General features: G+C 43.2%; 1 protein-coding gene across 1 annotated transcript in view; it reads right to left on the bottom strand.

Annotated features, from left to right (window-relative positions):
• Nucleotides 1-800: 800 nt before the first annotated feature.
• POU6F2 (POU class 6 homeobox 2) overlaps nt 801-16,840 on the bottom strand; it is a 461,828-nt gene continuing 445,788 nt past the window's right edge. Inside the window, exons 8-10 of the mRNA XM_033088902.1 lie at nt 15,259-15,427; nt 5,168-5,336; nt 801-1,734 (exon numbers count right to left, since the gene is read on the bottom strand). Coding sequence (XP_032944793.1) covers nt 1,230-1,734; nt 5,168-5,336; nt 15,259-15,427 — 843 coding nt within the window. The 3' untranslated portion in view covers nt 801-1,229. The remainder of the gene's footprint in view (nt 1,735-5,167; nt 5,337-15,258; nt 15,428-16,840) is intronic.

Below are 16,840 nucleotides of genomic sequence, written 5' to 3'. Positions count from 1 at the left end.
TCTTTGGCTATCAGACTTCTCAGAGAAATTGCTTTGCACAGAAGCATAACATAGATGTAAGTATTGAACCAAATGTGCAGCTTATGTTTATATTACAAAATTAGTTTTGGTCAGCTCTCCATGTACGTGGCCAACAGACTGAGAAAAATCCAAGCTCTGGTGTGGACAGTGAGCACAATTACAGCTTATGCCAGTGTTGACAGTTCACTGAGCAAAGCCCTAGTAATTTTGGAGTCTCTCTTGCATTTCACTGGGATCTGAGTGGAAAAGACACCATTCCCACTCTGGGGCCTTCTAGCAGACCCTGGAGGCTACACACGAGGAAGGTGGACAAAAGAGCAATGCAAGCTCTATTTTCTTTTCTCAAACCCACAAGTCATAGTGAGAAGAAAGCAATGAATGCTTTGGCACACGATCGAGGATGCCCTCCCCACCCCCTTCCAAAAAAAAAAAAAAAAACCCAAAAAACTGAAAGAAAAGAAAAAGGAACCCCATCCACCCAAAATAAAAATCAATAGTGAGCCTCACGCAATGGCTTCAACAATGGCACCCACCCCATAGGTGGTGACAATAGATGGGAAACATGGGAGAAATCGGGCTTTCTAGTTTTCCGTTAAGTACAAATGTAAAAATTCTTAACATAACTTTACACGCAGAGAAGAGCAGACTGACGATCGCGTTTGCAATGCCATGTTTTTGACTTTGGTTAATAGGTTTCATAGTGAGTCAGCACTTAGAACCTGAAAGAATTCAGTCCCTCCTCCAGGTGGCAGGCTTGTATTCGCTTTGAACAGATAAAAGTTTTTGTTGGTTTTTTTTGTTTGTTTTTTTGGTTTAGTTGTTTTTATTTTTCCTTGAAATGTATTCACATTTTCATAATACACAGAAAAAAGTATGTGGTTATTTGGTTCGCTTTAAGTCCTTTAAAAAACTGGCTTTGGGGAGATAGGTGGGGGAGGGCACTGTCCTACCACACACCTGCAGTGTGGTGTATTCTTTGTTTAAAAATTTTCAAAAAAATTTTTTTTTTCCTTTTGGAAAACCAATGGACATGTATAAACCATTGTGTCCACTTGGTAGTTTTCTTAGTCTTTTACTTACAAGGAGGATGACTGGGGCTATTTTTTAAATGTTATTTTTAATTAATTAATCTTTCTGTTTTGGGTGGAGTCCCAGGGGTGGAGTTTCGTTTCTGTGGAGTTTGCTTCTGATTGTTGGTGGCCTTCCCTTTAGGAGTTTTCTTCCAGAGAGTCTGTTAAGGACTGCAAGGGGTGGGCCGAGGCTGGCTCGTGCTGTTTTAAGCGTTTAATTGTGTTCTTCAGGGCTTGCCTCTTATTGCAGAACCAAACTCTAACTACTTCCCGGTCATAGTTCAGCTTCTCGGCAATTTCGGTCATTTCCTGCCCCGAGGGGTGTGTGTTCTTCTCAAAGTGGGCATTGAGGATCTCAAGGGCCTGGGGCGTAAAGGAGGTGCGCCGCTTGCGCTTTTTGGACGGTTCACTCCCGATAAAGTCGGTCAGGTTCTGCATACCTGCTCGATGGCGGGCCTCAGCCTCAGCCATCCACCGCTCAAGCACCGGCTTGATCTTCTGGGCACTTTTAGGGGTGATGTCCAGCTTTTCAAACCTGGCAGGATACAAAAGGCCAGGGTTCAGTTTGGCTGTCAGACTGCTAGCTACAGTGTTCTCTTGGGCTTCCTGTGGTAGGAAAAAGTGGCTTCTCAGGATGGTGTGTCTGGGGGGAAAATTGAGAAAGAACAGTCTTACACTGAGTCCTCTGCCAGGGTGGGCTTCTGCCTGCCTGCCTGCCTGCCTGACTGACTGGCAGAGCGAATTCACTCCAAATTAGCAGCCAGCTGCAAGGTAGCCACCCGCTCAGGCCAGCACCCACCTCCCCATGCTTCATGCCAGTGCATGCAGCCAGCACACCCACACAGGTGCTGGGGAGCAGGTGGACACAGCACCACACACAGGCCATCACAATGGAAACAAAGCGACTTGCAGATCTTTTTCCTGTCAACGCTTGAGATCTAAGCTTTGATTTTAATCATACCAGCACTATTTCCCCAATCTTTAGAAACCATAAGGCAAAAATTAACACTCGGAAGTGACATCAAAGACAACAGCTGTCATGTTCTTTCATTTAAAATGATTCTTTTTATGTTTTACGTTTGGTTTTCCTTAAATTCCCCCCCCCACACACACTGACTTTATTATAGAAATAGTACATCTGTTAAAATAGTTATGACAACTAGGACAAGTTTCTACGTCGCTCTCTTTTCATCTCTTTGTGTCTCATTTTTAACATCTCCTCTCTGTCTCTGTCTTTCCTCTTTCTCTCACTCTTCCCCCCACCCCACCCTCTGGTAACAAACAATTTTCACCATATGTAAGTTAGCAACATGCTCCTTTTTCAGGTAAAACATGGCCCATTGCTACTTTACTGTTGGACTCAAATAGCTGGACACATTGTAGTTACTGTGAACACTCCTTCCCGATGTGCTGAGGCCACGTGTGCCTTCCAGATCCCGTCCAGTAATAGTAGGGCATCAAGCTGTATTTAATGTGTGATGTCTGCAAACTGTACTTGAATGATATTATATGCTGTAAATGAGGTCTTCCGGATATCAATTGCTACACTGACTTAAAAAAATATGAAGCATCTCGAATAAAATTATATAGAGTATTATAAGAGGTCATCCTGGTATCAAGTTCATACTCATTCTCAATGAAATACGAAAATGTACCAATTGCTTTTATTCATTTGTTTATTCTAAATCCAAATTCACAACCCTCCAGTATGACAACTTGGGATACATAGAATTCTCCTCTCTTTTTAAAAGTTTAGTGCTGTTGAAAAACAATCGTCTGACTGCAGAGTGCATCTTATTACAATAGTCTGTTTTCATAGAGCTAAAATGAACCTGCTTTAGTCAGTCAGAGTATGTTTTATAAGGATGCTTGCAAAAGGACACAAAAGGATAAGCTTCCTTTATGTGCCATAATCTTATTTTTGGAGGTGTATGTTAGATATCTTGTGTTGTGATAAGCAGTGCAAATAGTATCAAATTTTAATGTGATTCCCATAGCATTCCCTTCCAAGCATAGTTCAAGGAGTTGTTTGTTTGTTTCAAAAAAACCCAACTTCCAGTACTGGTCAAAGAGAGAAGAAGTACATTTTGCTTTCAATACAAAATGAATGAATCATTTAATGTTATTTAAGGAGGTTGACATATGTGGCAAGCTTCCCCCAAACTCTCATTGTCGTGTTAATTACCACATACCACATCTTACCATTATTTACTATAAAAGCCCTAAAGCTTAAACTCTTGTGAGCATATTGGTGGTGTTTTTCCCCTCTGTGTTTCTAATAAGAATGGGCTCATCAACGCAGCGCCTGGGAATCTGCAGCTAAGAAGGGAGAACTGAGAGCTGGGTGTCAGGCTCAAATGTACATTCCTCCCCACCCTTTAGATGAACTTGAATTGTTCCTTTGCCACATCTTAGTTTCTTTCAAGACTTTCTTTTTTTTTTCTTGGTAGTTTGCTCCTAAAACTACCTCACTGAAACTCTAGAAGCTAGAGAAAGGCCAAAAAAACAAGGCATCTGGCATCTTTTATTATATAGTAAATTCCCAAGGTCTCTTTTCATTTCAGCCATAGCTCTTTTTTGGCTTCTGCTGGGGAAGACTATAGAAATTAACGTATTTGATTGGGAATGCCCAAGAAACACTACTGGTGTTAGTGAACACATTAGATAGCACTTAAACAAACAAACAAACAAAACAGAAAACAAAAAAAATCAGATTTTAGGACTAAAAATAAGACAAAGAAGACTTTAGCAACAATAGCAAATTGTCAACAACTTAAAAACCTGTGGCTGCTTTTATCACAAGCCTGTCAAGATGAAAAAAAACTTAATGTTTCCCAACAGGGAGCAACAGTATTCATATCATTGATGTTGCTTGTTAGTGTTGATGCTGCTGTACATGTTGTTTGGAATAACATATACAAGCCTTGAAACAAATTTCCCAGCAGAAGTATCCCTGTATAGACTGAATAAAGGTTATTTTCTACAGGGAGGTATCTTATAAGAAAAAACAGTAGGGGAGGCCATAGAAGTGAGAGTCCTATGGCGCTTTTTGTATTTAACAACAATCAATGGGTTTTATGGAAAATCATTGAGCAAAATGTGAGCTGCAAGCTACTACCCCATACTGATGTTATTTATAACCTTAGTCTTAAACTGCAGGAAAAGTACACTTCCGTCCTTTGGGGAATACATTAAAAGTATAAAGAGCAGATAAAAAGACAGCATTTCATGGATCACCAAGAACAAAATCCACTTAAATGAGTTTAGAGTTGGTTTCTTGGCTTTTCCTGATGGCGGAGAACTCATAAGGCATTGCCCAAGAGGAAAAAGCTCTTACAGAAGTGCCTTTGTTACCTCATGCATAAACAAGGGATTAGTGCAACACACACACACACAGACACACAAACGCGTGCATGCGTGGGGTCTCCTCACGGCTTGACCCAGATCAACTTGAACACAACCAAGGCCGATTCTGTCATTTATTTATTTAGTTTTGGGGGGGCTAAGCAAGGTTAGGCCAGATTCCCACTACCCTTTTCTGAGCTATGTAAAGCAGCTACTTGTTTTTAAAAATGTGCTTTTAAAGTTGTGTTTGAAAAGGCAAGTTAAAAAATTCCTTTGAGATCACAAGATAGCTCATTTTCTTTTTAAGGTGTGTTTTCTTGGGAAACCCTGGTAGGTATTCCTGGGCAGAAATAGTGGGAGTGTTAACGCCAATCGGGACTGGCAGCTTTACATTTGCTCAGGGCATCTCTCTGCAGGCAGGAGACAATGGCTCTCAGCTGCATAGGTTCGTGGGTCCAGGAGGAAAGCATGGCCCAGGGCCGTGTATTTCCAATAAGACTGCCTTGGAAGTTCTTCGTGAGTTGAAAGGAATTATCAAGCCAGGATCTGCAAATCTGCTTTAGCATCTTCATTTCCATCAACACCACTAATTCCAACATATAGCCACCCCAAACTTAGTCCCAGCACTTTACCCCTCCAGCTTTGCCCACCCGAAGAAGAAAAGCTGAGCCGAAAGGACACACGAGGCCCAGGCCGGCCAGGAGAGGTGACAGCATGCGGGCGCGGGTTACCTGCAGATGGCTGACTGGCTGTACGCGGGGCCCTCTGTAGCACTGAGAGCCTGTCCCACCTGAGTCTGGGTCAGGCCAAGGGACAGGCGCCGGATTTTAAAAGCTTTGGCAAATTCTCGGATCTCCTCCAGATTAACCCCATCCACCTCACCCGCTGCCGTTTGAGGATCTGTGGAGATGGTTTTTAAAAATAGGATCAATACGTCAACACACATTCGAGTAGTTTCTGTTTCTTATGGTTTACAGGACAGTGGCTCTCTTAACAGCAGAGCAACAGGGAAACCAACATTGCAGAATGTTCTCTTTGTCTCCCAGGTAGGCAACCACGCCCCCATCGTCAACTCATTACACCTGTAGAAAGCGTCCTTCCAGACATTTCTATCCCAGATAAAACCACAGGTGGCTCACACTGCCATTTCCACAACATGTGAGCATGTTCCTTAGGGCTTAACAAGTAGCCAGTGCAGGAAGGCACCACGATGGGGAAGGCAACTCCATTTTGCCCAGAAATATGTTCAAATACTGTGCAAAAATATTTCAATTTGAAATATCTTAATTGGAATTGTTAGTGCTAAAAATTCCCTTGAAGAAAATACGGTATTTTATGTTTTTCCTTCACCTGATCACCCAGGCTAACAGATGGTAATGTTGCCTAATTTCTTATGTTCACATGAACTCTTCAGAAGAGCGTGCTCATGAAGCTGTGAGAATAATATACACCCCCCACCCCATAGCAGATTACTGACACAGATGCCTTTGTCCCTTGAAAGGGCACATAATAAAAAATGCCTACTGCAGGAAGGCTCCTTTGGTGCCGGATAACTTGGTCAATTTAGGACTTATCTGGGGAAATGATACAACAGCTGGAGGATGAAACTCTCCCGCCCGGCGCCACTGATCCCTGGGTGGATGAAAGCACACAGCTAGCTGGAGACGGCGTGGGGAGGGGACGGTGGACGGTTTCGGAGTGCTGCTGGGGCCTGCCTGGGGTGAAGCCACTCTCCCCGCAGCTGACTCTACTGTTTTTCACCTCATTCCTTGGACTTCTGTGAAAAGTTTTTCTCTTCCTACTTCTGCACAGGAGCCCATCAATTTCAGTAAATCTGAGCACTTGTCTAAGGACAGTGGTGGGCGACACTACTGTTCTGGGCTCAGGGCTACAGACACGTTTGTGACCATGAAAAAAATGTTTGCATCCCAAGGGCCAGTTTTTCAAGGATGTTAAATAAAAATGTTAAAATTTGGGGGGGTTTGGAGCTTCATGTACAGATTCTGTCACTACAGGGCCAATGGACTCAATAGAATTATCTTCACATTTTAAAAAATCCTGTAAGGTTTTTACATGTCGTCAGTCATAATTTCATTATGGAAAGACTGAAAAGTGGTATAACCACTGCAATCAGTGTGTAAGTATTTCTTAAGTGACTCCTGGGAGCCCCAAGGAGTGGAGGGAGGGGGCACGAACAATAGAATAGGCGGTTCCTGCCTCTATGGAGTTTACAGTCTATAGGGAGTTGGGGCCTAATACTACAAAAAAGAAAATTAGAGAAAAATACCAGGCACAGCATAAACGAGGACGGATGTTATGACACCCATACTGGAAATTACAGAGAAGAGCGAGGGGACAAGAGGGAGGATTCGTCTGGTTCTTACCCACTGGGCAGCTTTCAGAGAATGGTGGGGCTATATTCTGGTCAGTGGGAACAGCATGTAGATGGCCACAGGTGCAGGCGGGAGCAAAGCCTGCAAGGGTTTGGGAGGGTGGAGTCGGGTACGGTGGAACAGGACTGGGGAATATCTCTGTGTAGGACACTGTGAACCTATATGCATGTAGAGAGCGACTATAAAACCGGTTTGGTTAAGATGAATTAAAGCCCTGCTTTTTCTTCCAAACTTCCCCCCAGAAAGCCAGCAACAACTGGTTAATGAAAAACTGTGGGTTATTCCTGATGGAGGCTGCCCTCTGGATCTTAAATCCCACCGTGACATAACCTGAAGCAGGGTGAAGGGTTTGCTGGGGCTTCTGGGAAGTCACACCCACACACACGGTGGCCTTGACCCCCTTCTCTCATTTTTTTCTTTAAACATTCCTAGAACAGAAGTTGCAAATGAGCAGCTTGCATATAAAAACTCAGCTTTCCTAGTGTTTCCATGTTTTTTTGAATTACTTGCCAACATTTAAACATTAGGACATTTCTGAAGAAAAATATAGATGTTTCATGTTCTTTTGAAATGTGGGAAGATTTGGCTGCACCCAGCCTGCGCGTGTACCTGCAAGCAGTCATCTGGAACTGCCTCTGGCTTCCCCTCAGCTCCTCGTCCTGGCTCATCTCCAGCCCTCTGCAGCCTGGCTGCTTTGCTGAGCCTGTTTGCAACCCTGCGTCTAGAGCATGCATTCCCGAGGAGGTGAAATTGGTTCTGGATGGTGGGGAAGGTGGAAAAGCCTTAGATAGTATGTGGTGTGGCTCCTTCCCACCAAACAGAACAGGTGTGCAGTATATCTGTGGTATTAACGTTTCACAGGGGCAGGAGGACAATTCAGATAAAAACGTTTAAAAAGACTCCTTGTGGGGTGGGGGTGGGAGGACGATAGTAAAATAATGATTGAGACACTGGTTTAGAAGAGAGCAGGACACTTGGTACAAAATGGCACAGAAAGAGGGGCCTGGTTTCTCTCCAAGAGAGAGGGCAGCGTGGGCAGTGGAAGTTCAAAACCGCAGGTAAAAAAATGAAACCCAGATGCTTTCCTTGTAGCAATGTGGCTTTTAGGATGATGGTTTTCTTAATCTGGCAGGTGTAAGAGTCACGGGGGGCCCAGGGATGTGCATCTTTAACAAGTACCTCAAGCAATTCTGCTGCAAGGGATCTGTGACCCCACAGACAGACGCCTTCTCTGTAGCTCGGTCATGACCAAGTCTGGGCACGGCACCCTCTGCATGCCACTGTCTTTTTTGGGCCCATTTACCATTATTATTCAGCAGGTTCCACTACACAGAAAACTTGCTCTACTGCCTGTGTAAGACCGGTTGGCCAGAAGGGACTAGCAAGGAGGGGCTCCTGGGCAGGTACCCTGTCCTTGCCCTTCCCCACCTCCAGCTCCACATTATAACGCAAGTGGCAAATGTCTGGATGCCAGTTTTCTGGGGTCGGGGGGCAGTGCAGTCTGGAGTTGGGGGAGATTTTTCTCTTTGATAAGCTAAGTAGCCCCTGTGGGAAGTAAAATTGTTGCCTTACATTAGACCCACCTCTAAATATAAGGGAATCAAGTGAGTTAACCAGCACATGCGGGGTGGTCTTTAATCTGGAAGGATTTTCCTCATCTACTCCAGGCCCACGGCCTGTGCTGCCACCTGCGTTAGCAGTGTGTACTGGGCAGCTGTATGACTTGGGCTGCATTTTAGGCAGGTCCATTCTGCTTATTTCTTCCTCTTTCTCGGCTGGCTTTATCATTTGTCTCCTTCCTAGTTCCTTGAGACTAAAACTGTGTATATGATCATGCAGGTTGCTTTTTGCCAGATCATGGACAATAACCAGAGATGAAAAGAAAGCTATGGACTCAGCTCTGTGCACCGAGCAGGGCTGTTTTCAGACTTCAGTCTGAAGCTCAGAGAGGTGGGCGCCTGCCCCACTGAGCCCGGTGGCTTCCCTGAGGCCCCACACAGACTTTCATTACACCAGGAGGCTGAGTTCCTTCTGCCTCCTCGCACACATTTCCCACTCTTGTCTTTTCCCTGGTTCTACTTATAGAGCTGATAAGACAGGAATTCTTGTGAAATCTAAGCAGGTTGATGGTCTGTTGGACCAAGGCCCAGGAGGGGAAATCAGCATCTCTGTTTGTGTAATTTGTTGATTGCTGGAGGTGAGCTGACTGGTTTTCTTATAATAATGTTCTTATCCATAATATCAGACGGCAAAATGCATTATTATGGATTGGCTCTGTGGGGCTTAAGACCACAAAAGTCTCTCCATCCAAAGAAGGAGCTCACCCACGGACAAATACTGGTTTCACCCTTGTTACCACCTGTGTGACTTGTCTTCACACATTGACAGAATTCATTAGAGGGTGTCTATAAGATGTTTTGAATTAATAAAAAAGCTGATGCTATCTTTTCTTTTTTTGATCCTGAAGTTTCTAACTTAAACTCCTGAGCTTTTTTCCACTGTTGGAACAGTTCTTTTTCCTTAAGGAATGCAGTAGTACCTTGGTTTTCAAATGTCTCCGTTGACAAACATTTCAGTTTACGAATGCTATAAACCCAGAAGTAAATGCTTCGGTTTTAGAACATGCCTCGGAAGTCGAACATGTCACGCGGCTTCTGCTGAGTGTAAGACCCTGAGGCCTAGGTGTCAGCTGTTTTTGAACGTTTCAGAACTCGAACGGTCTTCCGGAACGGATTATGTTTGAAAACCGAAGCTTTTTTGGTTGACGAGGGGAAACAAGAGGTGAGTGTGGTAAATGAGAGCTTCCCTGGAATGTCACCTGAGCTCTCAGTCTAGCTCAGAAGTTGACATTCCACCCTGGATAGGTCAGCCTGACTTTCCATCTCCATTCTCCTGGCTCTAGGGAGGTTGGGTTATTTTTAAGGATGAATCTGAGGGCACCTTGATGAGGATCTCAGAGGGAGCCCTCAGATCCTGCTCCAGGTGGATCCAGCACCTGTCACCAGCTCTAGGGCAACCCAGGCTGGGGTTTTTCTGCACTGAGGATGAAGTCGCACCTTTTACAGAAGTTTGCTGCAAATTAAGTCGGCCCAATATGTTAAACACAGGGGCGGAAAGCAATAGCGGTGATTGCCAGGTTTCGCCCTGAATCTGATCCCTGCTAGAGGAGCCAGACGATCACCCTGTGTGGGGACTAACCGGCCTGGAGATTGGGAATAAACTGACATTTAAAGTTGGCAATGACTTGTAAGTATAGTGATGACTTTTCCCGAATCAACCTGGAATGTATGCGCTGAAAAGTAAAAAGATTTTAATGGGAGCTAAATGCAAATTGTGTAAAAACAAACCTGCTCTGCAGAGTCTGGTCACATGGTCCCTGATCCCATCCTGAACTGAGTACTCAAGACTGAACAAGACTGATGTTTTGTTGTGTCTGGTTATGTAAATTTAGCTCCTTCCAAGTGTTAGCCTGGGTATCAGTATAAGGGGTTGCTAAGTGGGTTGCAGGCTAGTCACATGTTTCAGCGTCACCCTTCTACAGCCTCTGCCTCTGGGATTGTTATAGGAGACACATGCCTCTTTCAAGCATGAATTAACTGCCTTATGTAAACATCCATCTGCTTTTTAGTGCTAGTCTCACAGCAAATAACGGGCATATTTACCAAATAGTTCTGAGCCCAAAGAAACCATTTGGGAGTGTGCAGTGTGATTTAGGAGAACAGCTTGCTTGTGATCTGGTGACTTCACTGGGTTTTGGAAAATGGTGTGAATTGTGCTCATGTGAGTCAGGGTTCCACTGTGCTCTAAGCTATCGTCATGATCTTTATGCTCTTTTTATAGTTTTGGTTTTCCTGGTAGCAACTATCAGTGCTTTGCTGACTAAGAATGAAGTTCATAGGCCAGGGCTTTAAGAAAAACCGAACCAAACCCAGCAAAGAATAAAAAATCCCAAATTACCTATTTTTAAACAGTACTGTGTAAATCTTGAGCCAATTTGGGACATATGTCATTTGTTTGACTCTTTCATTTCAAAAGCATTGCTTATAGAAACTACATTTACCTCTGATGACTGTGGAGAAAGGTTTAACACATGGCAAGCTGTGTAGGTGCTATGAACTGTACTATGTAGATGTTTCAATGTGTGTGCATATTTGGTAATTCTGAGCCCAGAGGTGGTGTTCTTTGCACATGAAAATCCTGTTATCATTGCCAACACATTAACTCTGCCTCCTTTTGCTTGGAGTGGGGAGATTTTTGGATCATCCACCCACTCCATTTCATCTGAAACGGTGGTAGGTTGCCCAGTGCTAACGGGAGAGACTTTGACCATGACGAAGGAGGGTTCATTGACCAAGGTTTTGACCACAGGTTCAAATCCAGTTGGACCTGGTTAAAACTATGACCTTGGCCTACTGGATGGATTTGTTTTTCCATTAACCATCCAACTCAATTCAAGGATGAGCTGTTATAGCAATCCTTCTGTTCTGTCTCAACTTCTAAAACTGAGATAACCATCTATTATATAGTCATTGTCCCCGTACCTGTGTAGATCATAGCATTTGTTTTGTTTTATCCCTTGTGTTTCTTTGTAACCAGTTCATGACCTCCCCCAGGGCAGAACGAACATCTTGCTTATTTCAGCTTTCTTCATTTCTATCCCTGTGCCTGGTATGTACATGGTACTCAATAAATGGATTTCATTTCTATGTTGACAGACTTTGACCCTTCTTTTTCCCTGTAATTTAATCTGCATAACAACATCTGAAGTATGGGGTTAAGTCTCCCCACATTAGCCTATCTACAGATTTAGTGAAGTTTAATCTCGGACAAAAATGATTTTAATTGAATATTTTATGCTTGAATGTATATTTAATAATATGCAAGATGTCTTGTTTTTCTCTTCATATTGACCCAGAGAAAAGCCTATGCTTTAATTGTAAGGCATGGGCCCAGGCTTTAAAAAATGACTCGAAGTCTATTCAGGTAATTTGATACATTTTGTCACTTAAATTTCACTGGATAAAATTTGTATGTAAGCACCTCGTGCTTTCTGGCTGCTGTGGTGTATAGAGTGTGTGTGACCCACTGAGTCAGACTTCTTTGGATATCATCCTGGCTTTGTCACCCATTAGATTTGTCATCCAGGGATCATGGTCTCTCAGCTAAGACTGAATCTGGTTCCTCTGACTTACGATGGTCAAGATGGGTGGTACTTTTCAGGATCTATTGATGCCAGCCTCAATATCTGAAAACAAGGATTCATAATAGTGTACTGTGAGTATTAAAATGAATAAAATATTGAAAATGCTTTGAAAACTCCACAAATGAAGGCTCAGATGGAGGTTTGTTGGGGGTACTCAGCATCAGAAAATACTCCATGTACTTTTCAGTCTGTAGCTGGGTTTTGAGACAGATGGAAATTAACTAAACAACATGCTCAAAATCTGTGTTAACTCTAAGTTCAGCAAAGGGTTTGTGTAAAGTCTGATGCCCGGTGGTACTGTTAGACCCTTCATATCTTTCAGGGAAGGTTCCTCCTTCAGGCTTTGCATGTGACTGTGGAGTTTCCTGCTTCAAGTGCCTGTGGTATAGGAGTCTCTCTCCTCAGTTCTTTATACTTTATATCAAGGATATGTAATCTGGTTCACTCATTCCCCATTGGCCTTAGTTGCCCCATTGGCCACTGTGCAATTGAAGTTCCATCTGGCCCATTAAGTAGCTCTGTTACTGATTTCTGAGAAAGGAAAAATCCTTCCCTGCCCAGCTTGAGACACCTGACCAGAGAGAACCCAGTCCTGTCATCCTTCTGTGTGTCCGTCCAGGTAGTCATTTCTCCCTCTAACCATCCAACATGTATTGAGTGCTTACCTTTTGTAAAATACTGTATTTGTGGGAGTGGTTGTACTTTTATTTCATATTTAACTTATTCTCCATAAGATGTTTGATCTCATTTCCTTTTCTTTCAGGACCAAAGCTTAACAGCCTATCCTAAATGTATGAACTTGCTGTTATTTAGAAATAGGATATTTTATAGAAACTTATGCAGAATATTGAATTGGAACAAAGTTTGAATTTTTTCCCACAACAAACCTATGAGGAGTTCTTTTACTGGGAAACATCTGTCTATAATAAAATTAATTTATCCATGATTTTATTTAAGTAAGACTAGAGTTTCTGACCCAAATGAGAGAGGTTGTGTACCTAAACAACCTAAAAAAACAGGTCAATGGCAAACTCCATATATATCCTGAAACTCTGTTTCCTGTTTCCCATCTTAAGATCAAGAGCATCAAGAGCATAATCGACTGAAGTACTTGGGTATTTTAATATCCTACCACAATCCTTCATTTTCTCATGCATTCCACAATCATCTTTCCTGCCTGAATTAGCCATATAATTGAATATATGTATATCTATAAACAAATATGTGTATAGATATACATATATATAACACACATATATACTAACCAACATGTGTATGCATACGGGGTGTGATCTAAACAATATGGTGAATATTAAAATAAAAAAAAATTGAACAGTAGAAGACACATTGCCATTAATCTCCCTCAAAATACTCCCCCTCACTTCGAATATACTTGTCTCATCATTCTTGCCACTTCCTGAAGCAGTTCTGGAAGTCCTCTTTTGTGAGGGTCTTTAGTTGTGCTGTCATGGCTGCCTTGATGTCCTGAATCATTTTGACTTTGGGGAAGAGCCAGAAGTCGCATTGTGCCAGAGCTGGTGAATAAGGTGGATGAGGACACACCGTAATGTTTTTATTTGACAGAAATTGCCGTATACCAGAAACAATGTGTGACATGGAGCGTTGTCATGATGGAGGATGATTTACTCACACTTTAAAACACACCTTCTCTCAACTATAGTTCACACCCAACTGACTGTACCGAACAAGTTGAAACTTGTCACATACTGTTACTAAGGTTCGATGCAGAGCTGCCTGTATTGAAGATCCCTGCCTTTCCGTTGGATGGCCCTTGGCAGCAGCATTCATCATATTTTGTGATCACAACGGAAAGGCTCATACATTGATTCTGGTACGGCAATTTCTGTCAAATAAAAACATTATGGTGTGTCCTCATCCACCCTTTTCACCAGATCTGGCACTGTGCAACTTCTGGCTCTTCCCTGAAGTCAAAATGACCATGAAAGGAAAACGTTTTGAATTGATTCAGGACATTGAGGCAGCCACGACAGCGCAACTAAAGACACTCATGAAAGAGGACTTCCAGAACTGCTTCACAAAGTGGCAAGAACAATGGGATAAGTGTGTTCGAATCAAAGCAAGGGGGAGTATTTTGAGGAGGATTAATGTCAATGTGTCTTTTACTATAATAATTTTTTTTTATTTAAACATTCACCATATTGTTTGATCACATCTCATCCATGTTCTTTTGAGGAGGAGTTGCTTGTCGGGAGAGGACATGGCATCCCCCCTGTTTGTTGTGCATTACCAGATTTGCCCCATGATATGTGAGGATCCCTATGATTCCTGTTATAACAGTCCGTTCATGACACTTGACCGAACATAGATACTCACATGTGTCCTTGTTTTATGGCACAGATTCCTATGCAGTGCTTTAGCCCTTTAAATCCATAACTACTGGATTTTTGGCCTTTGGACAATCACAGTCTGTGCACATGTTCTGCTTTTTATATATAAGTAAAAATTGTACTAAACATGAGTAACTAACATTAAATTAGCCCATTGTCCCATTCATCTTAATATGTTTTCATTTACATGTGATATATATGCTGTCTTCACCTAGGGGCAAGTACCATTTTGAAAAATTGTATGCATATGGCCTACTCAGGGAAGCAGACTTGCAGGTGTATTGTATTTTATGAATGGTTGTCCAGAGATTTCCTGCTGGATTCCAGCCCATGCAGCTCCCCCCATACGCCACTGGAGGCAGCTCCTTGTGCACACAACCTAACTGTCCACAGGCATTCTCTCTTATTTCCTCTAACATCTACAAATAGAATAGCAGGGGACTTCAAACACCAGAAAAGCAGCTTGACCTGCGGGCTGAGTGCCTGTTGTTGGTTATTTCAGCACTGAGCTATGTGGCTCATGTCAGCTGATCAGTTCCTCCTGGAGTGGCAGGACTGACTCAGCACATCAAAGCACTTGAGATGGAAACCAGTCTCTACAGGCGTTCATCAGGGGGTATTCATCAGGGGGCCTGCACCCCAAAGGAGTCATCTGGCCCGGGGCATGGACTTCATCCCAATACTGGCCTAGCAGGGCCAGGAAATGCCTATTTGATGTGGAGAAAATAAGAGAGAGAGAGGGAGGTAGGGTAGGAGAGAAAAAGAGAGAGAAAGAGGGAGGGAGAGAGAGAGAGAAGGCATTGCAAACAGGCGACAAGAAGACCACCATGATTTAACGAGCCGGAAAGGATACTTACTGCTGACTAACTGGCCCACGCTCAAAGCTGAAGAAGAAGAGGATGAGGAGGAGGAAGAAGAAGCCTGCCGAATGGGGCTCTGACACATGGATGCGTGGCTGTGGGCCAGGTGCAGAAGACTGCCTTGGGAGGCCGCTTGACCCACTGACGTCTGGGAGGGTTGGTGGAGCTACACAGGGGGATGTAAAAATATACAAATGAATGAAACATTAGGGGAAATGTTGGGGAATAGGAGTTGCATCTGGGAATATCATTTTATTTCCACAAATATATACTTCTCAGAAAGCGTGAATACCCTACCCAACAGGCAGGACTTTTTTTTTTTTTTTTGTATATAATATGTTATTGCTTGCCTGACAGGCATTTTATTAGTAATTCTAAATATATTATTAATTCCCTAGTTGGCTTGCTGGAGCACCCAATTTTCTACATTTCCCGACCATGACTTGTAGGTAGACCCTTTCTGCCTGTTCAAACAATTACAGTGTATTCGACAGGCTTCTCAAGTATGGAAAGATAAAATATAATGCTTACAATTAACTCAGAATGCAAAACTCAATCACAACAGTGTGGCTGTGCCCAATCATTTGTCTTATGTAACTGGTAATTTTAGGAAAGCTCCAGTTTAGTTTGAGTGTAATATGGAAACTTTCTGCTTTCCCAGACCAAAGAGTCTGGGTGTACTACTGGGGAGTCGGGAAAAATGCTCTCTAATATCCTACAGAAAATTAAGAGAGAAATTAGGGCAGTCAGGACAGAAACATCTATTCATATTTGTAGGTCTCGGTTGTCACTCTCCTATTCTGTATCCGCACTCTGTTCAGGGCTTTCAGGACCTCTCTCACTTAATTCTCAGGTCAGCCTGAGAAGTCAGTATATTTTGAATCCTTTTTTACAAACAAGGAAGCTGCGGCATTGAGAGGCAGAGGTTTTGTAGGTTCCAGCAGGTGTGGGGGAGCAGGTCTCTGCACATATGAAGTCTGATCGTGGACTCTAGCTCTTAGTCACAATGCCACAGTAAGAACTAAATTTAAAACATTTTGTGTGCCTCAAGGAAGACCATGTCCATTTACTCATGACTCCTTCATAGGTTATCAGAGGACTTTTCTGAGAAGGGAGAGGAGCTAGGCTGAGGAGAGGAAGGAGAGAGGAAAGGGTCATGACTACAGGTGCCAGGTACTTAGAGGCCCAGGAGAAATCTCTATTGATCTGTGTCTTGCCTTCCTAGAAAGGTGACACAAAGGGCAGGCCAGGACTCTGAGCAGGCACATGATTGGCCTCAGCAGTGGCCACCTGCCACCTTTGTTGATTGGACATAGCACTTTCTGGCTTACAAAGTGCTTTCATAGCCATCATCACGCTCACAGAGGTGTAGGAACTTTTTATAAAAGGAGCTCATCCAGGGAGTAGAGTCGGGTCAGGGCTAGAGTGTTGGTGTGAGAGCCAACTACAAAACAGATGCCCATCTTTAATTACCTTCCCAGGGTCTGAGAGCCAGCCTGGGGTGTTTTGAGTTCACATTTGCCATTGTTTTCCCAGTGTGTGTGTGTGTGTGTGTGTGTATGTGTGCGTGCGCGCGTGT

The sequence above is a fragment of the Rhinolophus ferrumequinum genome, chromosome 20 (genome assembly GCF_004115265.2).
Source record: "Rhinolophus ferrumequinum isolate MPI-CBG mRhiFer1 chromosome 20, mRhiFer1_v1.p, whole genome shotgun sequence".
In the NCBI taxonomy this organism is placed as follows: domain Eukaryota; kingdom Metazoa; phylum Chordata; class Mammalia; order Chiroptera; family Rhinolophidae; genus Rhinolophus; species Rhinolophus ferrumequinum.
Note: the sequence above shows the minus strand (reverse complement) of the source record. Positions and strands in the feature narration are given on the sequence as shown.